This window comes from Meles meles, chromosome 6 (genome assembly GCF_922984935.1).
Source record: "Meles meles chromosome 6, mMelMel3.1 paternal haplotype, whole genome shotgun sequence".
Classification (NCBI taxonomy): Eukaryota; Metazoa; Chordata; class Mammalia; order Carnivora; family Mustelidae; genus Meles; species Meles meles.
In genome coordinates, this window is record NC_060071.1 from 134,878,467 (window position 1) to 134,904,364 (window position 25,898).

Sequence of the window (25,898 nt, forward strand, 5' to 3'; positions counted from 1 at the left end):
CGTGCCTGTCCCAGGGGCCTGGGCTCCTGCTCACCAAGTGGTGGGGAGACAACCAAACAAAAGCAGGAGCCAGGGCAGCTGCCAAGAGCCTCTGCCTGGCAGGGACCCAGGCGCCTCAATGAGGCAAGCTCCTAAGGGGGATGGTCCCCGTGGAGCTTCTGATCGCAGGATCCCGCCAAGGCTCAGCATTGCACGGGGAGTGGGGGGGGCTGGGGAGAAACGAAATGGAGGCGCTGGGCTTTGTCCACACTCAGGTGCCTTTGTGTCACCCTGCCCCCTCTGGATTTGGAACTGCCAGCTCTGGGGGAGGGTGGGGGTGGGTGAGTGCCCCCTCCTCCTCCAGGAAGAGCTCCAGAAAGGGCCTCACCAGGCTGGGGCCCAGGCAGTTTACCTCAGCACACCCACCGCACTCCTGCCAACAGTGGCAGATGCCCCTGGCTGCCTCCAAAGAGACAGGCCGTCCTGCACCCTTTCCTGCGACCAAGTCCTAGGCCTACCACCGGGCTACATGAAGCAGAGGGAGGCCAAGGTGAGGGCCCACCGTGCCCGTCTTCCCAATGCAGAGTTTCTGTCAGGCCCCGTGCCCTGAGCACCCCACACCGTGGTCCGGGGACACACAGCATCTGCTTGGCTTCTCTGAAGCGGCCCACCGGGTCCCTGAGCTGCCTTTGCCTCCAGTGTGCACTTGGCCACACACACTTCTCTGCCTCCAGTGGGTCCCCCCGTCATCCCCCTGCTCTGGGAGGCCACTAGGAGGCTCTCCCACTCTCTTCCCAGTACTGGGGAGTCCCTAAGGAGAGTCTTCGTCAGACACCGTCTTTAGAAAATATCAGGGATTTCAAGCAGCAGTCCTCCCGTTTTCATCTCTACTCCTCCCTCCCCTGCTCTCCAGCCCACAATCCAGGGCTGAGGGTGGGGTGGCCTGGGGTTGGGGCAGACTCAGCACAGAGCTCAGGGAAGCTCCAGGCTCTGGGCCCAGCTCCCCACAAACTGGCAGGTGTCTGAAGGTGGCAGAGACCTCAAGCCCCAACGGCCCTGTAGGACTCAATTCTGTCATCCCTAAAATTCAGAGTGCAGTGCTAGCACGGAGGCCCCCCTCTGCCCCAAGTTCCTCAGATGCTGGGAAGCAAGCAGAGAGAGGCCACAAACTACAACCAGGAAGGGCCACTGGACAGCTGGCCCCTGGCCTGCCCCGGCACCCTCACACCGACCCTCCCCCAACGCGGTGGCAGCCCCCATCCTCAGGACTTAGGATCGAGGAGCCTACGACCTAGACACTGTGAGGCTGGTCTCCAGCAGCACATGGAGAAGGAAGTCAAGAGGTCAGCACTCAAGCAAATACCGAGGGCCTTTAAGCCTCCGTTTCCTCCCCTGTGAGCCCCAGAAGGCTCTGGAGGAGCAGAATGAGCCTAGTGTCAGAGTCTGAGGACCTAGTTCAGCCACCAGCATGGGTCACACCCTACAGCAAGCTAAGACCAAAACTGTGTAGAATCAAAATGAAGGAACTCAGTCTTTCAGCAGGTCTACGACAGCCCATTGCTATTCTAGAAAAAGGACTGTTCTTCGTTGACCTCCCCCCCACCCCCGAAGCTGCTGACGTGTTTCTAGCAGCCGAGCAGAATGAGAAAGGCAATCGCAAGGCCAACATGCCATGTGGGTGGGGGGTAGCTGAGGAACCGCATCAGCAGCTTGTTTTAGAGGTCCACACGTGGGGCTGGGCCGAAGGGGGCTGCTGGAGATAGAAACCGGGGGAGGGGTCTCTGATTTCCACAAGGTCCAGGTGGTCCCACCTACAAAGCATCCTAAAATTCGTGCCTTCTTCCCGGGTGGATGCAGGGAGAGGACAATGAGAGGAGTGTCCTGGGGCCCTCAAAGGCTGGGCTAGGCTTCCAGAAGCCCCCTCTCAGAGAAGGACTACACTCCAGACTTGCCTGCCCCTTTCCTTTCTCTCCTAGCCTCTCCTCACCATGCCATCAACAGCACACCCCACTTTTCCCGCTTCCTTCCACTTCTGGAAGGATCCCAGGGCCCAGAATCATAAAAGCTGATGTGTAAGAACTGCACCGGCTCCCTCTAAAGCTCAGGCAGAGGAGAAACACACACACACACACACACACACACACACACCATCCCCCAAAATGGTCCTCAACAAGGGCCATCCAATCTGAGCACATCAACAGGGCAGGTGACGAGGAGCCCCAGCGCAGCGCCGTCCAAAGAAGGAGCACCCCATGTCATTTTAAATTTGCAAGTAACCCCTTTAAAGACAATAAAAAGAAGCAGGTGATATTAACATCACACTATCTTTTGTTTCACCCCATCTATCCACCACATTATCACTTCAACATGCAATCAGTTTTTAAAAATAATTACTACACTGTTGCATTACTCTACTTCTTATCATCCTGGCTAAGTGTTTGGAGCCCACGGCCTGTGCTTGAGGATGGGGTGGCGGGGAACTTGGGGGAGAACGGGACCTCCACACGGTGACACCAGTGTCTTGCCCACGTGCGGAAGAGCACAGCTACCCTGCTCAGGTGAAGAGGACATGCTGGGTCATTCTGGGCTTTAATATCTCTGCTCTTTGGCCACCGAGACAAAGGGCCCGGCCAGGGAGAGCAGCCTCTCAAGCCGACTACCTCCAGGGTGAACTGGGGGCTCAACCCGAGAGGAGGGCCTTCCCCACAGGGCCAAGCCAGCTTTCCAGGGCCCAGGTGGGGTCGGGGTTTTTCCCAAAGGATCCTGATGCCCCACATCTCCCTTCGGAGTGCAGCTCCGAGGCCACAGTAAACCTCTGTGCAGGGTTTGTGTGAGGGAGGAGAGGTGGGTGCCCCCCCCGTGCCCCCCCCCCCCCGGGAACAGGGTCCTCACCTGGGATGCGGGCAGAGACATCCAGGGTCTGCACCGGCCCGGGGACAGGGACTCAGAGGCTTGAGAACCCCCACCCCCTACACCACAAGCAGGGAGCCCGGGCCTCAGCAAGAGCGCAGCATGGCTGTGCGGGCCTCTTACCTTCCTTCAGCATCCCCACTTTGAGGCATTTCATGAAGCGGCAGGCCTGGCAGGACTTGCGCCTCCGTTTTGTGATCTCGCACTCGTTGGTGGCGGGGCAGCTGTACTCGATGTTCCCTGTAACCAGACACACACAGGGTTGCGGGCGGCATCCCGGGCCCCCTCAGCCAAGCACAGGCCGGCGGGGATCAACCGGCCAGACCTACAACTGCCCCTCGTCCCGAGGTTCCCACAGGGCAGGGGCTCCCAAAGCAGGTACTCTGAGGTACGTGTCAAAATCTTTCCGCCTTCCTTCAACACAGAGATCCCAGAGTCCTGGAGGTCTGGGTGGGCCTGGCAGCCGCAGCTTGGAAGAATGGTCACCCCCAGCTCCGAAGGCACCCCTGAGCTAGCATTTTATCCCAGGCAGAGAACACCCCCTTGCACTGACCAGGATGTAGGTGCAGACCACCCGTCCCTACGCCCTCCAGCCACAGGCCCCCAGTCAGGGGAAAAGCCTCTGGGAAGTTCTAGCCCCATAGGCCGCAAGCCTCTCAGCCTGCTGACCATGAGGAAATCACTTTCCTCTCGCAGAATCTGTTTCCTCCTCTGCAAAGCCGTGGGCTAGCTCCAAAAGGAAAGATTAGCAAGATCATGGTTGTAAGATTGCTTTCACAACTGTAAAACACTGGTGCGCCTGGCTGGCTCGGCTGGTGGAACATGGGACTCTTGGTCTCAGGGTGGTGAGTTCAGGCTCCACGCAGACATAGAGCTTACTTAAAAAAAAAAAAAAAAAAAAAGGTGTAAAGCACGATTCAACATGTTGATGAGTATATAACCACAGTTCATTACTACAGAGGTGCGCTCATGATCATTTTCTATCTCTTCCCTTTAATGAATTATAGTGACGGCTACCAGGAACCTGACCCACACTCCCACTGTTTACCACTCAGACTCCAGCCGCCCTGAGGTCAGCCTCTGCCATGCAGAAGCCATGCAAGAAAAGCTGGTTGAGTGAGTCACCTACGGAATCCTTGGAACAATCCTACCAAGCAGGTACTGATCCCGCCCCATCCTACAGGAGAGGCTGCGACTGCCTTTCTAACACAGGACAGAACCTCCTCTGTCCTTCGTCCTCTTACCTGTCTGCAGTTACTTAACAAATATGCATTGTGCCGCTATCAATGCAAAGAGAAAAGCAACAGGAGGGAAAGGGGGCACGGAGGAGGAGAAAGGCAACTGGAAGGTAAAATCCAAGACAGCGAGCGACCCCCGTGTTTTGTTTTTGTATGGTCTTCCTGGCCCCTGTCCCAACCCTGTCCCAACCTCCAAAGCCTGTGGTTTTCAAAGAACATATGTGGAACTAACGCAAACCTCCTGTCCCCACCCCATTCAGATGCCCAGAAGGCTGCCCGCCCAGTCCCCTATCCTGAGGCCCAGGTCCACTCCTTTGAAGCTGTGTTGGCCCATCTCACACAGCAAGGACTCTGCCCTGCACAGAGCAGCCTCAGAAAGGTCACTCCCAGCCTGAGACAGGGCTTGAAAGGACAGTTCCAGGCCCGCCTGGCCTCTGAATTCGCCTTCCCCTCTCGCCCCAACCCCGCCCTCATTAGCAGTTCAGTCATTTCACCAGGCACCTGCTCAGGGCTGAGCCCACCCATGCCTCATTCCACAAACCTGAGACCGAGGGAGCCGAAAGGAGTTACTCAAGGCCAGAGTGCCCGTGCCACCCTTGCACCCCATGGGAAGCTTGGGGAGACCAGACAGGCCCCTCCCTGCTGCCGACCCAGTAGCCGAAGTGGTCTGGAGGAAGTGAGGGAGGGGGCTGCCTTCTAGTGTCCCTGTGCCTCAGCTTCCCCATGTGGCAGATGGAAAACACTGACTGTTGGATTTTCTGAGAGCCGGTAGGAACCAACTTCTACCCCCGACAAAGTGCTCTGAAGTAGTAAAATTGTTGAACCCCAAGTGCAAGGTCAGTGCTCCCAAGAGCTTCGTCAGTAACCTTAGCCCCTTTCGTACTGGTGAGGAAGCTGCCCGTTTGCCTGGGGCACCTTAGATCTCTATCTGCTGGTCTCTCCATCCCTCCGTGAGTTCTAGGCCTCACCTTATCATCTTCTTCCCTCCCTCTTCCGGTGGGGGAGGGGAGTCTAGAAGTCACGCTCTGTGCTGGAGGGTGGGAGAGGCCAGGAAGGGGAAGGGATGAAGATTGTGCGTGCCCCTCCCCTCTTTTAACCAATGCTATCCCTGTCTTAGTCCACACGGGCTCTTGTGACTTCTTAGCACCGAGGTTCAGTACTCCTCTAAGCACAGAGTTGAAAAGATATACAGGAGGAAACATACAAACTAATTCATCCAAGTCTATCTTGGCTTGGAAGGAAGGCTCTGTAGAATTGGTCTCCGGCCGCCTTTCCACCCCACGCCTCGAATGAGCAGTTCCGGAACTCAGTGAGAACCGAGGCCTCCAGGACTTTGTTCCAGCGGCCCAGAACAATCCCAGTGAGCTCCCTCCGCCGCCTCACCTGGTGGCCTACACCTCCAGGACCCACTTAAGGAGCTGCTGCTTCTCCCCTTCGCCTGTGGGACTCCAGGTCCCTCCACCCACGTGGACAAGGGCTCCTCGTGGAGCAGCCACGGCTCTGCTTTTCCTGTATGGCCTCTTTCCTTTTCCCAACAACTCTGGAGGTGAACACCTTTCTTCCTCCATCTCATAGCTGAGAGAGGCGAGCAGGGTCCAGCACGAGGCAGAGCGAGGACTTGAACCCAGATGGTCTGGCTCCAGTCTCGCTCCGGACCACTGTGCAGGGAGCTCGAGGGGCCCATCGCAGCCCCGCATTCACCCGGCCAGGTAACTCCCGCAGCCCTGGGAGGCCGCCTGCACACTCCGGCCTTCACCTCCCTTGGTCTCGGCGGCACAGCCAGCCTGTCAGTCCTTGAAGGAGGATGGGTCCCAGGTTTGGCAGGACTGTTGTTCCAGCAGGGGGTGGATAAAAGTCTGTTGATTTGGCACCGGTGCTCTCCCAGGACAAGAGGACTGAGCGTTCACAACAAGAACCTGAGCAACGATCTTGACCCCGTATGTACGTGTGTGAGAGAGAGAGAGAGAGAGTGTGTTCTAATTTTATTTATTTATTTTTGTTCCTTTCAATTTGCTTTATGGCCCCAGCGGCTGGCTGCCAGCAAAGCCAGGCTGGTGGCCTTGCCTTGTAATTTCTGTAAGTGCCTCCTCGATAAAGTGATGAGATTAATTCATCAGAATTCCTGTGGTCTCTGGAGGGCAGTGTCGGAGAGCTCGGGGAGCAGGGAGGGGCCTCTGCGGTGTGTACGTGGACACACACACCCAAACACACACCAGCAGCAGCAGCTGAAGCCGAGCAATCTTGGAGGTGGACTCTCAGAAGACAAGGACACAGTCTGCCGCTGGCATAAATCCGGAGTTCTAACACGTGAGTGTGCCCAGTATAGACACTGGCAGACACTACCTCAGGCAAGTCACCGAACTTCTCTCTGGGCCCCTTTCCTCATCTGTAAAATGGGCACAGCACGTTCCCTCCTCCTAAAGCTGTGTGATACAGGGACAGAAAGCACGTTACCTTAGTGAGGTAAACATGTGGGCAAACACGGAACCAAGGCCACTGTGCTTGATTTCAATGCAAGCAGGACTGCCAGAGTGAATTCAGCAGAACACTCCGGGCTAAGTCTTTCCTAGGTGCCAGACATGAGGCCAGCCACCCGTTCTGACATTCAAGAACCTCAAGACCAGTGATGACCTCAGAGTTGGAGCGCCTGCACCTGTGGTGTGGAGGGGAGGCAGGAATGCCTGGAACCCGGCCTGGACTTCCGCGGGACCTCTGACCTCAAGGGGAAATCCCCACCATCAGCTCTCTTTGATCCTGTGCCCCAGAAGGAAACCCCGAGGGCATCCCCATCAGCTGTCCCTGAGCAGCTGCAGGCAGCAGGCAGTCCTTTCCCGGGACTCAGAAGTGGTGCGGCAGAGCTCAGACAGGGCTCCTGGGGGACGCATGTCTCAGAGGCTTCTGGCTAAATCAGAGCCTGAATGACCCCCATTTTAGGTCACTGCTTGGAAGGGCTGGGATGGCAGTCACCTGGTTAAACCCCCCTATTTATCTCTCTTCTGGGGGACACAGACTCTCTTTCTTGTCTGTGTGGCCCACTGTCCTCATCTCCACACCCTTCCCTGCTCCTTCCCTGCTGGCTGGCTGATCTTCCCGCCACTGTCTCCCGCTGTCGTACTGGGTGAGGACCAGCAGCAAGAGACCCTGCCTGGGCCTCCATCTACCTCTTGGCTATTTCCACTCAGAAGTCTCTCGGGTTCCTCACACTTCCTCAACGGAGCCCATCCGCACCTGGTCTGCTCCTCTCACCGTGGCTCTGATCACACAGCAAAAGGATCACTAAGCTGCCCCACCGTCTAGGTCAGAAACTGAGGCAGCCTGGATTCTTCCCCCTCCCTCAGTCCTAAGGTCCTTCTCATCCTACTCGGCTCATGTCTCATCCCTCCTTCCCCTCTGGCCACAGCAAGTCCCCACACTCATCACCTCTTACCTCACGTCTATGCACTCGCCTTTGTCTCCAGGTCCCATTCCAGTTTACCCTCCACACCGCCCCTGGAGCAAATTTAACAACTTTCCTGTGCAGAACTCCTCCATCCTGGCACGTTGAATGGCAGCATGGGAGTGAGAACGGTCGCAGAAGAATGGACAAAGCGAAAACCAAAGTAGCTAGGGGCGCCTCGTGGAGCCCCCCAAGTCAGGCTCTGTGCTGAGCCCGCTTGAGATTCTCTGTCTCTCCCTCTCAACCCCCCAGGTACTCTCTCTTTCAAAAAGACAAAACAAAACAAAACAAAAACCAACCAACCAACCCCCCAAAAACCAAAGCAGCCAAAGAAGGAGCTCCAGCTGACAAAGCATTTGTACTGCAGAACCTCAGAAAGCCTCAGGCATTGAAGACTCAAGATACAGAAGATTGAATGGCGTGTAAGGCCAGAAACAGGGGAATTTGCTAATCTGTATTTAGGGAGTACTTAGCTACCAAGTACTTGGTAGGGTTGTGGCCACCAAGGAGTGGTCCACAACCCACCGCAGAGAAGCCAGCTTAATCCCTGGTGAATATGAGCAAGTCAAGTTCTCTAGACGTAAGAGCTCAGCTTCGACCATGGGCAAAAGGGGCTGAAACAGGATGACCAGATAGTGAGACCACCCAGCCCACCCCCAGGCCCACTCCCAGAATTCTAGCAGTCTATACTCTATCCCTCACCCAAAGGTAGGAATTTATAGGGCTCTTCGCCTGGGAGATTGCACAGCATCAGAGAGAAGACCGGCCAATAAAGATAAACCGAGGGAAAGCTCCTTCTCTTCTTTTTATCCCTCTTTGCATTTAGGACAGACAGACAGCCAAGGATTACCAATACATTCATAAAAAAGACTTCAATATGAAAGACTAACCGAAACAAATAAATGAGGGAAAAATACATGGGAAGAAACCAGGACAAAGCAGTCAGTAGAAACAGGCTCACAAAGCATAATCAGCGTACTATCAATTTGAGAAGAAAAAAAAAACCCCGAAACTGCGTTCATGAAACAAGAACAGCATGCAATAAAGGATTTTAAAAAAGTGTAAAATGGAGCTCACAGAAATTAAAACTATGAATGCCACAATAAATTTAGAAGAGCTGAGGAACTACTCTAGCAGAACAAAAACCCAAGCAATCGAGAACAGGCTAGAAAAGATGTTAGAATTAGACAGCTAGCTGATCCTGGAAGCTCGAAGTCGAATCATCAGCACTTTTTGAGAGAGGAAAGCCTGAAGAGGAAGTCATCACAAAGGCAGAAATCAAAGATCAGAGGGAGGGGAGGGTGGTGGACATTTCCAAGACCTAAAATGTAGGAGTTTACGAAAAAAAGTAAAAGTCCAGAAGAATGAATGAGAAAAGATCGGGATAGAACTGTAGAGGCGGAGGACAAATTAGTAGCTGCCCCAGGTCAGGGAGGGGAGAGAGAGGGAGGTGGTGATAGCCCTTCCCTATCTGATTTTCTCTATCTGATGGTGTGGATGGTCATAGCAGTTCATGGAGATAAAATTGCATAGAATTGCAAAGAACTAAAACCCACACAGAACGTGTACAACTGGTAAAATCCGAATGAGATATTATCTTTAGGGGAAACTGGGTGAAAGGTATACGGGATCTTTCTGGACTATTTTTTTTTCTGGACTTTTTTTTTTTTTTAAGATTTATTTATTTGACAGACAGAGATCACAAGTAGGCAGAGAGGCAGAGAGAGAGGAAACAGGCTTGTTGCTGAGCAGAGAGCCCGATTAGGGGCTCAATGCGGGGCTCGATCCCAGAACCCTGGGATCATGACCTGAGCCGCAGGCAGAGGCTTAACCCACTGAGCCACCCAGGGGCCCTTTCTGGACTATTTCTTAAAACTGCACTGTGCCTCTTGAATTACCGCGAAACAAAAATATGAAAATAGATAAATAAATAAATAATAAAAAAGAACTACAACACACTACACAGACTTTAATAATAAAATTTCAATCTGAGAGAACAAAGAAAGAAAAGATTAAAATTTTTCAGGGAGAGTGAAAAAACGAGTCAAAAACAGATGGAGAGTAAGATGAGTCACCCTATCTGATCCCACGAGGGAAAAAAGCCCCCGAACCGCACACACCCCCCCTGTGGGCACGGCCACTTTCTCTTTTCAGCGCCATCGCCCGACTTCACATTTACGTCTCTTGTTTCTTCTCTGTTTTGTTCATGGAGGCTTCCCCAGCACCCAGAACCGTCTGTGCAACAATGAGGTCTCAATATCCAGTCCCTAAAGGACGACTCCACGCTTCTTGAGGGCAGCACCGGAAACCAAGAAAACCAGCAATGGTGTTATGGGGCGGGGGATGGGTCACTTTCAGCCAGAATTTTCTACCAAGCCAAGATATACATCTCATGTGTGGGCTGAAGGAATGAGTAAAGACATTTCCGCACTTCCAAGACGTCGACAATTTTACCTCCCCTGTGCCTTTGGATCCAGAAAACAGGGGGTCCAACCCAGGAGAAGAGTCAAGGACACGTGGAGAAGGAACTAGCAGTCAGGGGCTGAACCGAGAGCTGCGATGCAGCCATGTTCCGACAATGAAAAGATGGAAGTAAGAGTGAGTGGGTGTGGGTGGGTGTGTAATGGGCTGTAAACTGGAACTAATTCTTAGTGTCCGTAATAGAAGTCAAGAAATAATGCCGAAACTTCCAACTCAGTAAACATAGCTGTAAAATCCTATTAGCAACTACAACGATAAATGCCAGAAGGAAGTTCTCCTTGGGGGGCTAAGTCTGAATCCCGAGGGGAGGAAAGAGAATGTGAAGGGCCAGGGACTATTAGGAGACTGACACTTCTATTGTACTTTTAAAAACTGTACACATACATTATTTTGATAAAAGTTACAAATTTAACTTAAGAATTAAGCTCAAGAAATTGCCCAACCGCTCCTTATTATGTAAAGAATGAACTCTAACCTCCAAGGCAAAGCCTAGCCAACTCTTTATCATCTAATTGCCTCTAACCTGTCCATCCTAACTAATCTCCCCAACCTAGGCCCGCAGTCCATAGGCTTGGCAAAACCCCACCGACCCTCCAAGCCCTCTCCCACCGCACATTCGACTAAGCATCCGTCTTCGTCTTCGACTAAGCATCCGTCTTCGTCTTCGGCTAATGTCGCAATCCCAGGGTCTAGGATCAAGCCCTCCCATTGTGTGTGTGTGGGGGGGGGAGGTTCCCTGCTCAGCAGGAAGTCTGCTTCTCCCTCTGCCCCTCCCCTGCTCTCTATTAAAAAAAAAAGGGGGGGATCTCAAGGGGGTAAAGGTAAACAATTTGAAAACCAAGAACCTCCACCTAGAAAACCTTAGAATTCAGCAAATGCTGCAGGTACCCCCATCCCCAATCCTTCCCGCAGCAGAGGACACCTAGTTCTTAAACCCTTAAACCCCTATGTTCGATTTCATCTCCCCTCCCCTTTCAGGGACTGGAGCAAGGTCTCCAATCCCTTCTCTTCTGATTCTGCGGTGCTTCTGACGGAAGACCGCACCATTATTTTATGTAGCATCAAGAAAAAAGGGAAATCTGCCCATCAGACTGACTATGCTCCCTTGCCCTTGCATTTTCGTTTTTTTTTTTCTTGTGAGATCTCTTTGAGCTTTACTGAGATAGAGATTTGGTCACACAGTATTCCTGTGCATACACGGAAGAGAAAATAAAAGAAAAACAAATGAAAGGTGTCACGAAACTTCGAGTGGGACTCTCCTGAATCATTTTCGATCAAGGTCATTGTTTTGGTGTTCTTCCATAGAATTGTCCTCTCGGTTAATAAGGGAGCTGAAGAATGTCCACTGTCTTGGGCACGGGGGTTCCTCCCAGGTCGCTGGCCCCTTTCCGCAAGTTCTGACAGGGATGCAGGGGAGGGGCAACTGGAGTGACCAGCGCACAGCCCGGTTCAGAGACGTTACAGCGGGAAATTGCGTGTTCCAACTGGGCAAGATGGAGCTTCCCAGTCTTCTTCCAAGGCTCAGTCTCCCCTTCCTCTCACCAGCTCCTTCCTGCTACCCCCCACCCTCTGCCCCTCTCCTGCTGAGGAGCTTTCTCTAGAAGCTCTCCTGAGGGTGTATTACATAAAAAGGCTGGGCCCTACACCCCCCCCCCCTCAGATTAGAGGCCTGGGTGGGGCTAGAAATTTGCATTTCCAACAAATTCCCAGGTGCTTCTAGACCACACTTTTGAGAACCACTAGAAGATCTCATCAGCCTCCAAACCCTACACAAATTCCACTCTTGAGCTCTAGGCCCTGATTTTCAACTCTTCCAGGTTAAGACCTGTGAACTGGTCAACTCAGCATGACCCAAACTTTGTCCATGACCCTGACCTCCCAGCTGGCCCTTCTTCCGCCGGGAAAATTCTTTCTAGATTTCCTTGCCCCCAGTAGCAGCCTAAAATTAAAACCCAAGGGTCAGTCTCAATCCAGCCACTCTTCTCTTTATACTGAATCCACTTCCAAAAGCTTCTCTGGCCTAACCTCTCCTTTTACCCCTCCTGCCCCTGCTGGCTTGGATGCCCCCAGCAGCATGCTTAAGTGGCTCTGTTAAATGAACTATGAAAATCACCTCCTGGGGCGCCTGGGTGGCTCAGTGGTTTAGGCCGCTGCCTTCGGCTCAGGTCATGATCTCAGGGTCCTGGGATCGAGTCCCACATCGGGCTCTCTGCTCGGCAGGGAGCCTGCTTCCCTCTCACTCTCTCTGCCTGCCTCTCTGCCTACTTGTATCTCTCTCTGTCAAATAAATAAATAAAATCTTTAAAAAAAAAAAAAAGAAAAGAAAAAAATCACCTCCTGACCCGACTGCCTGCCCCTAGGCAGTAGGCGCTCCTACTTCGCCCATCTTTCCCTGAATCATCTTGCCAGAATTCCCTAGCCAAAAGGAGATGGGATTAATCCCCTGCTCTAAAATCCCTTCAGTGGTTCGGGTAGCTGAGCATGAGAAGCCACAAAATGGACTTAAGGGCTCTCAGACTCCAGGCACCGAGCAGAAGACTTAACACGCAGGTCTCCTTTTATTTCCACACTTTGCAAGGACATGCCAGCGGCAGAAACCACTGATCAGCCCCCTTAATCCCATTTCCTTGACAAGGAAATTAAGGCCCAGAGAAACTAAGTAACTTGACCAAGTTGACCAAGGGAAGGAATTGTCAAACTGGGGTTCTAAGCCAGGTGAGACCACCCCTGAACATTATTCTCCTCCTTCACAAAGCCCAGGAAGCCCTGTGACATCCAGCCTCATGCTGCCTTCCCCGTCTGTCCTCTGTCACGGAGCCCCACCTCCCCGAGCCCTCCCTGGGCCCCACTCCTCCCATGGCATTCTGCCAGGCATGTTCACCTGTCACTCCTGCTTGCACAGCCTTCCAGATGCCATCCCTGCCCTGACTGGGCTGTCTCACCTGACTTGCACCCTGGCCGCGTCTCTGCAAAGAGGAACTGTGATTTCTTTTTCCTCTCATTGCCCCAGTGCCCTGCACACCACACAGCATCCGCGGGGTTCTGGACTCTTTAAAGATTTTTTTTTTTAATTTCATAGACAGAGATCACAAGTAGGCAGAGAGGCAGGCAGACAGAGAGGAAGGGAAGCGGGCTCTCTGGAGCCCAATGTGGGGGCTCGATCCCAGGATGCTGGGATCATGACCTCAGCTGAAGGCAGAGGCTTTAACCCACTGAGCCATCCAGGTGCCCCGGTTCCGGACTCTCTGTGTACAGATGAGGAAACTGAGATCAGAGAACCCAATCCCCACCCAAGGTCAGCTGGCTGGTCAGGGGCAGAGCTGGGGACAGCAACCCGCTCCTGACTCCCACACCCTGCTGCCTCTGTCTCTGCAGCCCCCTTAGCTCGTGTCCCCTGGGATCCCCAGCTTCATGCTCCAGGACAAAAGGCCTGGAGGCGGTCCAAGCCAGGATAACCCATCAATCATCTCCCTGCCCCCTTCCTGGGAGAGTTTCCTTCTAAGCCTGCATCTGGGTCCCCAGATGAACAGAAGCGGAGCCTGCCAGAGCTTCTTTCTTGCTTTCCTCATCTTAAGTCACACACCCAGGAGCTGCTCCAAGGGCCTCAGGTGAACTGCTAAGTTGGCCACATGCCCTGGGGATGTAGGAAAGGGTACAGGGTGGCTTCACCTTTCCCACAGCAATGTATTCATCAACGGCTTCCACTCCGCCTAGGAGAAAGTCCAAGTGCAGCACGCCCCGTGCCCCCCACCCTCCAGGTCTTCCCTCGGCCTCCCTCCCACCAGACACCCTGGCCCTCTTTCTGGTCCTGAGACGAGTTGCTGTTTCCTCTGCCTCCAGGGCTGGCCCCAGGACTCTTCCACGTGCTTTGCCTACCTTGACAGTCATCTCCTCAGCAGGGCCCTTCCAAATCTCCTGTCTGAATCAGACCCTTTCTGCCCACTCGGTCTGGTCTCGTCACTGGTCCTGCTCGTGCCCAGCACTTGTCTCGAGGGTGTCATGACGAATCTTTTACGAGCTATCATGTTGACTGCCCTTCCCCCACCCCCCACCTGGCAACCTTCAGGCTCGGGGCCCTGCTCCGCCCCCAGCTCCCAGCACAGTGGCTGGACTCCGTCGACAGTCAGCACAGAACTGAGTAACTGCTTCATGAGCTCAAACGTAAGGCAGCCATGTCCCCCCCAACAAACACTGTCCTTTAGAAAAGAGACTCTTTATTATCTGAGCCTTTGTGACATCTAAGAGAGGGGCCGTGACCATCACTTTAGACTGACCCACCATCAGGACGGCCCTACGGCCCCAAGGAGACCTCAACCAGTGCTAGTCATCCATCCCACCGGATCAGTAACAAGGCAATAAAGAAAAGTCACCCAAATGTGGTTCTTCCTAGGAACAGAACCTCACGGTTGCAAATGCTGGGTGCCAAAAGCCGTCAGAGCACCCAGTATGTCATGGAAATCAGGACTGTAAATCGACACAAAGAAAAGCAGCTGTCCTAATGGTCCGGGAACCGGACGGACAGCTCAAAGTGAAATTTTCAGGGACAGCAGCCCCGACCTGCTCATAAAATTTCAAGTAAGCAAGACGAAGGAAAGACAGTGTGCTCTAAAAAACTGGCTTAAATGACCCAAGAAGTCCCTAGAAAAGGCAAAGGCACTTTAGTCAAAGGTCTGTGTGAGAAGTCTGATAAACCCTGCTTCACGAAATGTGAGAAGGAAAAGTTTTCAAAAGAAACAGTGTTTTACAAAATGTGATTCTCAACAGATGAGAAGAACTAGAATTAACACTGTTTTAAGTAGACCTTGGCCTAGTTTACCGAGATCGCTGCAAGTTCGTGCATGCAAATTGGCCAGACTTCTTTGGTTCGTCCTCACTGGGAAAAGGGGGATCACTGCGGGGATCGCCTTCTATGCATGGAGAACTTTCTAAGCACCAGGCACTGCTAGAGGATGTGGGGTTCAGCAAAAATCGAAGTAAATACAACCCTATTCCTGCCCGGGAGGGGTGCCCCCTATGCCAAATGAGAGGAGGAAGGGGGGGGGAGACTTCCCGGAGGAAATGCCAATTAACTGGACACCTACAGGACAAAAGTAGGGGCCAGAGGTTGGGGGAGGCAGAATAAAGGGACAAATACGTGTGACGCCTAGAAACTTGATGGCGTGCAACCAGTTCCGGGAACTGGAAAACAGAGCAGTCAGCCTGGCCGCACAGCCTGCAAGGGAAAGTGGCCGGGGCTGAGGTTCCCGGGTCAGCGTGGGGCAATCCCAGAGGACATCCTCAGTCACGTTCTGGAACTGCCATTCACCCACAAGCAAGACAGGAAGAGTGCCACGTTCAGATATGTGTTCAGAACCGTCTCCCTAGCAGCACTAAAAAAAAACAGACTGGGAAGGGCTAAGCCTTACAGCTGGGAGTCTGGACTAGAAACTACCGTGGTCAGTGGTCAGTGGCTGCCTGGAATGGACCAGGGCAAATGGAGAGAAGCATCCGGGCAGGGGACATGAAGGGAGGAGACTCCACAGGCCACGGCGGCTGGGACGTTAGTTTGGGATGGGGGGCAGGAAGCAGAGTTAAGGGTAAGACCCATGGGGCGCCTGGGTGGGTCAGTGGGTTAAAGCCTCTGCCTTCCGCTCCGGTCATGATCTCAGGGTGCTGGGATCCAGCCCCACATCGGGCTCTCTGCTCAGCGGGGAGCTATTTCCCCCTCCCTCTCTGCCTGCCTCTTTGCCTACTTGTGATCTTTCTCTCATACGAACAAATAAAATCTTTTTTTTAAAAGATTTTATTTATTTATTTTTTCTTTTTTTTTTTTTTTTTAAAGATTTTATTTATTTATTTGACAGAGAGAAATCACAAGTAGGCAGAGAGGTAGGCAGAGAGAGTGAGAAGGAAGCAGGCTCCCTGCCAAGCAGAGAGCCCGATGCGGGACTCGATCCCAGGATCCCGAGACCATGACCGGAGCCGAAGGCAGCGGCTCAAACCACTGAGCCACCCAGTCTGTTTATTTGACAGACAGAGATCACAAGTAGGCAGAGAGGCAGGCAGAGAGAGAGAGAGGAGGAAGCAGGCTCTCCGCCGAGCAGAGAGCCCCATGTGGGGCTCGATCCCACCTGGGATCATGACCGGAGCCGAAGGCAGAGGCTTAACCCACTGAGCCACCCAGGCGCCCCTGAACAAATAAAATCTTTTTAAAAATCTTTAAAAAGATAAACCCCACTTCTGGCCTACATGCTGGGGAGTGGGCAGCGACTGGAGCACAAGAACACCTGAGCAGAGACACCGCTTCTGTTGAGGACTCATTGCATCTGGGGGGTTTCTGGGACACCCAAGTGGAGATTTCTCTAGGCGTCAAAGGCACAGGGAGGCTGATGCATGAGCTTTGGAAGTGGGACTCCTCTAACTCCGGAGGCAACTGGAACATGGGGCAGGATGTACTGGGCACACATGGTGGGTCAAGAATGGAGAGGAGGTTAAGGAGGGCTGGAGGCTGAAGCCTCAGGGGATGGGGATGCTGTTTTGTTTTCATTTTAGACAGGAGGTACTAGAGGTATTTAAATGCAGATGGCAGGAAGAAGACTACAAAGTGAGAAGATAAAAGGAGATAGTGGGGAGGAGGAGGGCCTCAAACCCTGGGAGGCGGCGAGAGCCCCGGTTGGGAGACCTCTCCCAGCCTTCGTGGCAGCATCTATAACCAGGCGATCGGTGACAGAAGGCACCACAAGTGCAGGGGAGAGTGGGCAGGTCCGGTGGCATCTTCTCATTTCTCAAGGTCCTGGGGGGATCCAGCTTGGAAACAGGGGACTCCCCCAAAGGCCACCTCATTACAGAGGTTTTCCTTACTGTGAGGTCAGTATCATCATCCAGAGAGGGGCCATCTCTCTGGGGCAGACTCCCATTGCCCAAATTCCAGAACCTGATGTATAAGCCCAGGGAGGCACATTCAAGTACGGGGAGGAACTGGTGTGCTTAACCAGCAAGTTCACTCCAAGCTGAAGACCTATAGGGGAACTGGATGCGAATCAGAAAGATGTTTATCAGGACAGCAGTCCATCCCCCAGGCGGACTCCTAGGAGTGGAGTGGTGCCTTGGCCAAAGACCTGCCCTCTGGGGCTGATCAATCCTCTTCGGTGAGCACATTTTTTTCTTTAGATATGCTAGTAAATTCAATCAGGCTAATGATTATCTCCTTTGGTGAGGAGTGGGTGTCCCGTCTGGAAGGTGCCTTTTTTGTGGCTAAGTCCATCTGTTCAGGGTGTCATCAGCGCATCCCCACACTGACAACAAACGCCCTTCTGGCAGAGAATGGGGCGGGGCAGACTCCAAGCCCCCTGAGGGCAGAGGAGTACGCCCACCTCGTTCAATACTGTCTTGCAGGGGAGTGCAAACTGTTTCCATAAGGGGCCAGACGGTAAAATGGTCTAGGTTTTGGAGCCAGAAGTCTCCATGGAAACTACTCAATCCAGAGGTTGCCCCATCAAAGCCCCCTGACTCTATGTAAATGAACAGGTGGGGCAGAGTCCTAATCCAATCTGACTGACAAAAGCAGGCTTCAGCCTGGAGGCTGTGCTGAGCCCACCTCTCCAGGCCCCGCCCACTCCTGCCTGAGTGAGGACACCCCGCACAGCACCTGCGCGCTCAGTAAGTACTTACAGAAACGCCTCGCAGGCTCCGTCAGTGGAGCTTGCGGACTAGTGACCTTGGGGCTGTAGGTTCAAACCCCACTTTGGGTGTAAAGATTAATTACTTAATAATAAAATCTAAAGAAAAAAGAACAAAGGGCAGAAAGGAAAGAAAAGAAAGAAATAGGCACCTGAGAATTTTTTCCTTAAGTCTACCATGACATTGTTTCTATAAACTTCCCATACTGGGATAAGCACTAAGAGACTGGAGTGTTCTAAGGAGGGAGGTGGAAAATGAGCCAGCATTAGCCTGAGAGCTTCCAAGCATCCACATAAATTCATGAATGGATCATTCCGTGATGGAAGGCCCTCAGTCCAAGTGATGAGATTTTTTTTTTTTTAATGGTCTGAATATCCTCCTTAAATAGGGTAGGTGCTTAGGGGACCATAAACGGGCTTGGAGCCCAAGGCCAGGCCTACAGACTCACGTGCTCTAAGCGTCAGATTGCAGCATCTCAAGGCCAGGTGCCTCATCTCTCTCTCCTGCTTCCAGCCCGTCTCTCTCTCCTGCTTCCGGCCCGTACCTCACTCAGAGCACGCACACAGTTCCCACTTGTCCCTGAGGTCATTCAATACATCACATTCTCCTCTCAATGTTCCCAGATTTTCTACAGCCCTCACGTCCCAAAACAACAAAGTCGAAATCAATGTTAGACTAAAACCAAAGAGTCAACAAAAATCACCCGAGAAGGCCGTCAGCTTTACAGGGTACGTCTTCCCTGTTCTAGACAGAAACCTCTCCCTGCTTCAGAAGACTCAGGACTTGGGACAAAGAAAAGAGGCAAGAGCAGTTCAGTCCTGACGGTACTAAATGCTGCTGTTTGTCTTCTGACTTCTAGGAAAAAGATCATTATCCTCTTCGTGGAACAAATAATTAAGACTATTTACAAATCCTTCCGCATGTGGGACGTTCAGAAAATGTGATCCAGAACCCCTTCCCCTCATTTAAGAGCAATACGGAATGAAGAAAACGGGATTATCTCCTAAAAAAAAAAAAGCGATTTTTCAACCAACCTCAAAGAATCCAAACTAATGGCCATCTTACCAAGACCACCTCCCGATGGGGGAAGAAAATGTAAACATCTCCTGTCTGTCAAATATCCAATGACGCTGACTAGCTCTCAGACCAGAGATTTTCAACCCTGACGGACGCAGGAGATTCAGCACGACCACACAGTGCCTTTCCAATAGAGTTTCCAGGGCCTCCTCCCAGACTCAAGGGTCTGAAGCTGGCAGGGACGGGGATGCGTACATTCACAGCGCTGGAGGCAAGCACAGCACCTGACGTAACACACTCAGTAAATATTTGCTGAAAGCACTGTGGGTCACAGCTCCTTCTGGGGAAGGTACGAGGAACCAGAGTCTGGGGCTTTAGGAAAATACACTTTTCATTGCTTTACTCTTCTGCAATGATTGAACTTTTACCGTATTTTTTTGAGGGTTCATTTAAAAACTATTACCTATAACTAAAATAGCTAAAATAATTTAAATTATAAGTCATAATAATTACACCGTTTTACTTAAATAGATGTCATTACAAAAGCCAGCTCGGTACAATAAATTGTATGTCTGTTGTCTTAGGAGTTATGTCCTAAGTCGTATTGCGAAAGTGAAAATAATGTTTGGAAGCGTTTATTTCATACTTACAAGCTGCCAAGCAATAGTCAAAGTGCTTTGTACATACTGATTCACTTACTCTTCTTTTAACATCTCTATGGGAGGAAGGAAAGACCGTATCTCACCTTACTGAGGACAGGAGCCCAGGGAGAAACTGAGGCAGCAGGCCCAGGGACATTCAGCGTGAGTAATGGACAGAGCGGTCTGACCCAGGGACCCAGGCGGATAATCTCTACACCCCAACATCTCCATTAATAGGTAGAATTGGAAATGTGACCCACCCCAAAGGGCCTCCACTGATTTGATAAATACATCATCACAAGAATTTCAACAAATATTTGTTGAATGAATAAACGACCAAATCATCCCAGGAAAGCTCAACCTGACTCTTTCAAAAGTGAAATGGGGATGTGGGGGAGGGAGGACACCCTCCTTAGGACAGCCAGGCAGGACCAGGGGGGCAAGACAGGTGCCCCCTGGGTTTTGTCCAGTCGGTTACGAATTCCATCCCAGTGAAACGGTATCAGCTCACCTCAGTTCCGTGCACAAGGAGGGCTTTTGTCTACTCTATCCACACAGCACCTAGGACAAGGGCTGGCGCTTAGTAGGTGCTCAAGGGAAAGTTAACGGAATGAAAGGCGTGAGTGCTCTACCCATGAACGGCTGCTTTAAGAGTCTACCTACCGCGCACAGGCTGTTCCTCCGGGCTGACCGCTGTGCCGTGAACTTGGCAACAGCTGTGAGGGTGGACCCATTAGTAGCCCCCATTTCCCTTGGGGTGACTTTACAGACAGCACCCACCAGGGCTCCTGCACAAGTTCATAGGAATAAATCACTCATGGAACCCTCTGAGACAGACAGCCAACGTCCTGGCCATCAGAACACAATTCAGCTGATAACACCAATGCACGTAAAGAGCCCTCAAAGACAGGCCAGGCTGGGATCAGACAGGGTGAGTGGGTTTCCCTTGCTCTGGTGGCCTGACTCTCCCAATTAAGAAAACGGTGTTTCACTTGTGCAATTAAAAAAGATCAAAACAGGGTGCCTGGGAGGCTCAGTCGGCTAAGGCATGGGCTCTCAATTTCCGCTCAGGTCAGAATCTCCGGCTCCCGAGATAGAGCCCCGGGGCCAGCTCTGTGCTCAGCAGGGAGTCTGCTTGAGATTCTCCCTCTCCTTCTGCCCCTCCACCCCTGCCTCCTCTTTCTTTTGAAACAAACAAAAAAAAAAAAAAAAAAAAGGAAAGAAAGGATCACAACAAAATGAGAACTCTACTATTAAGGGTCTGGAACTGCAGGGCCAAGAACAATCTTCTCCCCCCAAATCAGCTTTTTAGGGACACGCCCTCGACAGTTGTTCCCCCTACCACTGAGTGACGCACGAATAGTGAGGCGTTGTGTGGATTTCCTTTGGGTTTTCTGGGGTGCCACAGGGACATGTCTACCCTCTGCACGACTGTCCTGGGGTTCAGAGTCTTTCCCGGAATCCCGAAGGAGAAATCGAGAGGCCGGGGGAGACCCTATGGAACCCCTGCCGTCCCGGTGCCCGGCCGGACCCAGCAGCTGCCGGGCATATACCGCCCCCCCCCCGCCCCGTTTCCTGCTGCACCCACCTCTCCCGCTCGGGCCCTGCCCCACCGTCACGCACCTTGGATGGTCCTCTTGAAGAAGGCCTTGCAGGCCTCGCAGGACGCCACGCCGTAGTGGTAGCCGGAGGCGATGTCCCCGCACACGAGGCACAGGCGCTTCGGGATGGCGTTGAGCATGTACTCGCACTTGATAGCCGAGTCCTCCATGAGGCCGCCCGCACAGTCCTCGTAGCTCTTGCGACACGGGGTGCTGCCCAGCCCGGCGCCTGCGAACATGGGCGGCGAGTCCAGACCATTGGCGTGGGCGCCCAGGGCCAGGCCGAAGCCGCCGCTGGCGTCGGATGAGCCGCTGGGGCTGTGGTGGCTGAGGGCGTCGATGCCCGAGGACGGACTGGACGGCTCTGTCTTGATGAAGGAGCCGCAGCTGGAGCCCAGGTGCCGGTCGTCCGCAGACATTCTGTTCAGCAGCCTGGGGACACACAGAACGCGGGCAAGTCAGCTCGGCCGAGGGTGCGGTGGGCGTGACACCTGCCCCAGGAATTAGCTTGGGGCTCCGGGCACCGAGTGGGCGGGGTGGCTGGGAGGGGCTCCGTGCTGGGGCCTTGGGGAGATAAAAATGCTGGCCCAGAAGGTCAACTGGTCAGGACACTGCGCGGCCCATAGCAAGATTCTGGCTTTACCCACCAGAACATTCTGAGTCCTCAGAGGAAAATGTTTGATCAACTTCAGACTAGGCACCCCGGCTCTCCGTACGCTGCTGGCCTCAGGGGGACTTAGAGCGGTCACAATTCATACAAAATAGTTGGCCGACCTCCCTGCACGACAAGACCCCATGGTGGCTACAGGTGAAAGTCCCCGTGTGCGGGTGCGGGACCAGACACTTCCGTGCAGTGACCTGATAACCCATCGCGCCCAGCCTCACTGGGGCTTCTAGTAAGCCCAGCTGGGAGCTTTCCCCATGCACCACCATCTCTGAGACTGGGACCAGAGATGCCTAGCAAGGCGCCTGGCCAAGGCAAGAGGTAGGGCTGGTGACAAAGGCTGCCCCTTGGGGTTTGCCTCTGGCCCGGGGCCCCTGTGGAAGGTGGCTCCAGGCCCCTCCCTCCTGTCCCTGGTCCTCGTCCTTCAGCAGGCTGGCTTCCCAGCCCCACCAGGCCCGAGACAAGGTCTCCCAGAGGAGGCATGAGGGGGCTTCCAACCCCAGCTCCCTGCGTCCTTAAGCAGCTTTTTTTTTTTTTTTTAAAGATTATTTATTTATTTATTTGACAGAGATCACAAGTAGGCAGAGAGGCAGGCAGAGAGAGAGGAGGAAGCAGGCTCCCCACTGAGCAGAGAGCCCGATGCGGGGCTCGGTCCCAGGACCCTGAGATCATGACCTGAGCCGAAGGCAGCGGCTTAACCCACTGAGCCACCCAGGCGCCCCCTTAAGCAGCTTCTTAACCCCACATTTCAAGCTCTCAGCATCCCTGCCTCACCCCCAGAGTCAAGGGAGCATGACCACCACGACGGGATCACTGCAAAGGGTCAAATGTTTCCCAAAAGAAAAGTCCCTCCTCCCACACCGGGTGGGTGAAAAGACAGGCAAGGTGTGACTCTCCCACAGGGTCCAGGGACGAGGGGAGGAGCCTTTCTCCGAAAGGGTAAGACAAGCTCCCAGCAGGGTGACGAAGGTAGACATTTAGGGAAACCCAGCTGCGGCCCATACTCAAGACCTCCGCGGCCAGCCAGAATCTGGAGGCAGGAGGCTGACTCAGAGTCCATGGGTCCCTGACCTGGCCTGGCTATGTGGAGGTAAGGAGGAGGCCAAGGCTTATGCCCACAGAGCAGGTGAAAGGAAAGTTCCTGGAGAAAGAAAAGGGCCAACGGGTCGGCGGTACAGCCCCATGAGTGGAAAGAGGGCTCCAGCTGGGAGGGAGGGTCTCAGCCCTGCTGGGTCCTGGGGTAGCAGCCACAGTCCTACCTCCAATAATACTCAGAGGGAGCCCCTGTTTCCTGAGCAGTCCCTGGAGGAAAGGACTGGTCAGCACCCAGGGAAGGGCTGCTTTGCCCCCCTCTCCCCCGTACCCCTCCCCCGAAAAGCCCACCCCCCACCCGCACCAAATGCAATCTCATGACGGGGAGGGGCTCTGGCCATCCCTTAAGCCACTAATGATTTCCTGGTTAGCCCATATCCCCAGGGCTTGTCCCGTCCATCTACATTTGAACATGCCCAGAGACAGGGAACTTACTGCCCCACAGGCGGTTCTAATCAGACCCTGGAAACTGCAGATGCAAAGATAAGAGATAGGTATAAGGCTCCCACTCTCAAGTTTATCTACTGGAATGTAATGTTTGAAGATACAGGCTCTCCGGCGTCTTCTGTTCCAAACCAAATGTTCCCGAGTCCTCTGAGACGCCTCTCATGCAAGTCCCGTGTTTCCCTCACATCAGTGGGGGGCGCCCCAGCCAGGGGTCTCCTCTGGGTCCTTTTACAGCTCTGGATGGTGCCCTGTCATCTTCCTGGGTTCCACATGGCCTCCTGCCTCCCCTCCATCCACCGGCAGGTCCCTGGTATGTCCACAGGAAAAGCCATCAGCCTGGCAGGGCGTAATCCAGACAGAAAATCTGCCTGAGTAGGCACAAGTACACTTCTGGGGGACCTCTCCGCAGCACCCCCACACAGGGCAATCAGGGAGAGCCAACCGGAGGCCCCTTCATCTGTAATTCCCTGCTGCTCATTGCTTTAGGCTCTGCAGGTCACAGGAACACCCCAGGCCCCCTGTGACAAGCCCTACTGGGGAGATGGTTCCCAGACCCCAGCCCTCCATCCCCACCCCTCCCCCAAACTGGTCAGACTTCGAGATTCCAGGAGATACACCTGATGTAAGCACTGATTATAGCAACTTGAGTAGTCTCCCCTCTTCCCCCACAACACTACATCACAATGCCTACATCGTTCACCCCACTTGGCCTCCTCACATAGGCCTTGTATCATCTTATCTTCAGAGACTCCAGGGCCGAAGGAAGCAAACATGACCCAGGCCTCCAAGTTGCATGGAAATCCAGCCACTAATTTATTGCCTGCGTCCCAGCTGTGTGCGTGTGGTGGTGGTGGGTGGAGAGCGCTCGCAGAGGATCTCATTCTTGCAGACTTCTCTTTCCCATGACCATTATTTTGCCACTCCCTCCCATCCCGGATTGTCTTTTCCAGGGAGAGTCAACGCATATTTCAGGCACCTACTATGTGCCAAGTGCTGGCCAGAGAACGGTCATAACAAGCACAGCCCACAATCTCAGGAAGCTCGTTCTCTCTCAGGAAGGGCAGACATTAAACAAACACAAGTGTGCAGAGCACCAGAAAGTGTGTGCAGAGCACCAGAAAGGGCCAGGGAGCCTACCAGGTCATAGGGGCTCCCCTGCTGTGCCCCACTGGTCTGGCTGCCTTCACTCACTGGCTCATTCATTTGTATTTGTAGACTGAAGACCTTCCTCCAGAGGGCACAGCTGCTTTTCTGTGTTGAAAGTTCCTTCCAGACTCTTCTGCCTGTTTTTTCAAGCTCAGGAGCTACCGGTCTGGCCCTCTGCTCTGCGGGAAGCCTGCTTCTCCCTCTCCTACTCCCCCTGCTTGTGTTCCCTCTCTCTCTCTGTGTCTCTCTCTGTCAAAAAAAATAAATAAAATCTTAAAAAGAAAAAAAAAAGCGAGCATACATCTTGGAAATGCAACGAGGAGGGAGTGGTGGCAGGTCACAGGTTACAAGGTCAGAGGAAGTCAGATGGGGCAAGTGTCCACTGCAGTGAGCAGTCGGGGGGGCTGGGGACTTTACCAGGGGAGTGTCAAGGCCTGGTGGGGATGGAAGCCACATTGTTGTGGCTGGAGGAGACAGTTCTTGGAAGAAGTTTGGCTGCAAAGGGTAGAGAAGGGTGTGAGGGTGGGGTTCCTCCTCGTACACCTTCAGGCCCTACTGACCACTTGAACTTGGGGGATTTGGGAGGCAGAGAAGGAATGTTTTGTTGCCATGTCAGTAACTGTTGGTCTCTGATGAGGAGGGCTGTGTTAAGAATGGAGGGAAGTTGGGGGCGCCTGGCTGGCTCAGTTGGTGGAGCACGCAGCTCTTGATCTTGGGGTTGTAAGTTTGAGCCCCACGCCAGGGTTAGAGGTTACTTAAAAAAAAAAATTAAAAACAACAAAAAAGGAAAAAGAATGGAAGGAATTCAAGGCATTTAAAATTTACGGAATCGGGGCGCCTGGGTGGCTCAGTGGGTTAAGCCTCTGTCTTCAGCTCAGGTCATGATCCCAGGGTCCTGGGATCGAGCCCCACATCGGGCTCTCTGCTCAGTGGGAAGGCTGCTTCCTCCTCTCTCTCTGCCTACTTGTGATCTGTCTCTCTCTCTCTGTCAAATAAATGAATAAAATCTTTTTTAAAATTAAAAAAAAATAAAATAAAAATTACGGAACCCACACTTTGCCGTGTGCCCTGGGCGATCCTGATTCTACCCACTGACCCAGTATAATTACCGATCCCCCTTTTCTCTCCCCAAAGTAGACAATGAATGGTATGGTGCCTCTACCTTCAGTGCTAACGGTAAAGACCAAATCAAGGTGGAGAGACGGAATATACAAAAGGTAAAAAATGTTAACTTTTCCCAAATTCTTGTCTACTCTTGACCAGAGTTCCCTGGGGTGCTTGTTGAACAGGTGGCTGCCCGGGCCTGACCCCATCTCCATCATAACCTGAACATGCCCCCTGCGAGTGGGGCCCAGAAGCCTGCATTTACCCGTGGGTTTGCTTTAGCAGCCCGGGTGTGACTCTTCAGGGCATCAAGTTTGCAAAGCGTGGGAATGACACCTCCGGAGGGTTGACGGGAATCTGGAATGCAGGAACAGAAAGGAGCTGAAGCATGAGAGAGGGAGGGAGGTGTGTGGGTGGCAGAGGGGAGAGCTGAGACCCCCTCCCCTCAGTGCACGAAGCCAGAGGCACAGGGAGTGAAGGCTG

At 53.1% G+C, this 25,898-nt stretch overlaps 1 protein-coding gene across 2 annotated transcripts in view; it reads right to left on the reverse strand.

Moving 5' to 3' along the window:
- Nucleotides 1-25,898, reverse strand: part of ESRRB (estrogen related receptor beta) — a 226,797-nt gene that overhangs the window by 34,696 nt on the left and 166,203 nt on the right. For both annotated transcript variants that reach the window (XM_046010423.1, XM_046010422.1), the window contains exons 2-3: nt 20,985-21,394; nt 3,013-3,129 (exon numbers count right to left, since the gene is read on the reverse strand). In XM_046010423.1, the coding sequence (XP_045866379.1) occupies nt 3,013-3,129; nt 20,985-21,381 (514 nt within the window). In that variant the 5' untranslated portion in view covers nt 21,382-21,394. The remainder of the gene's footprint in view (nt 1-3,012; nt 3,130-20,984; nt 21,395-25,898) is intronic.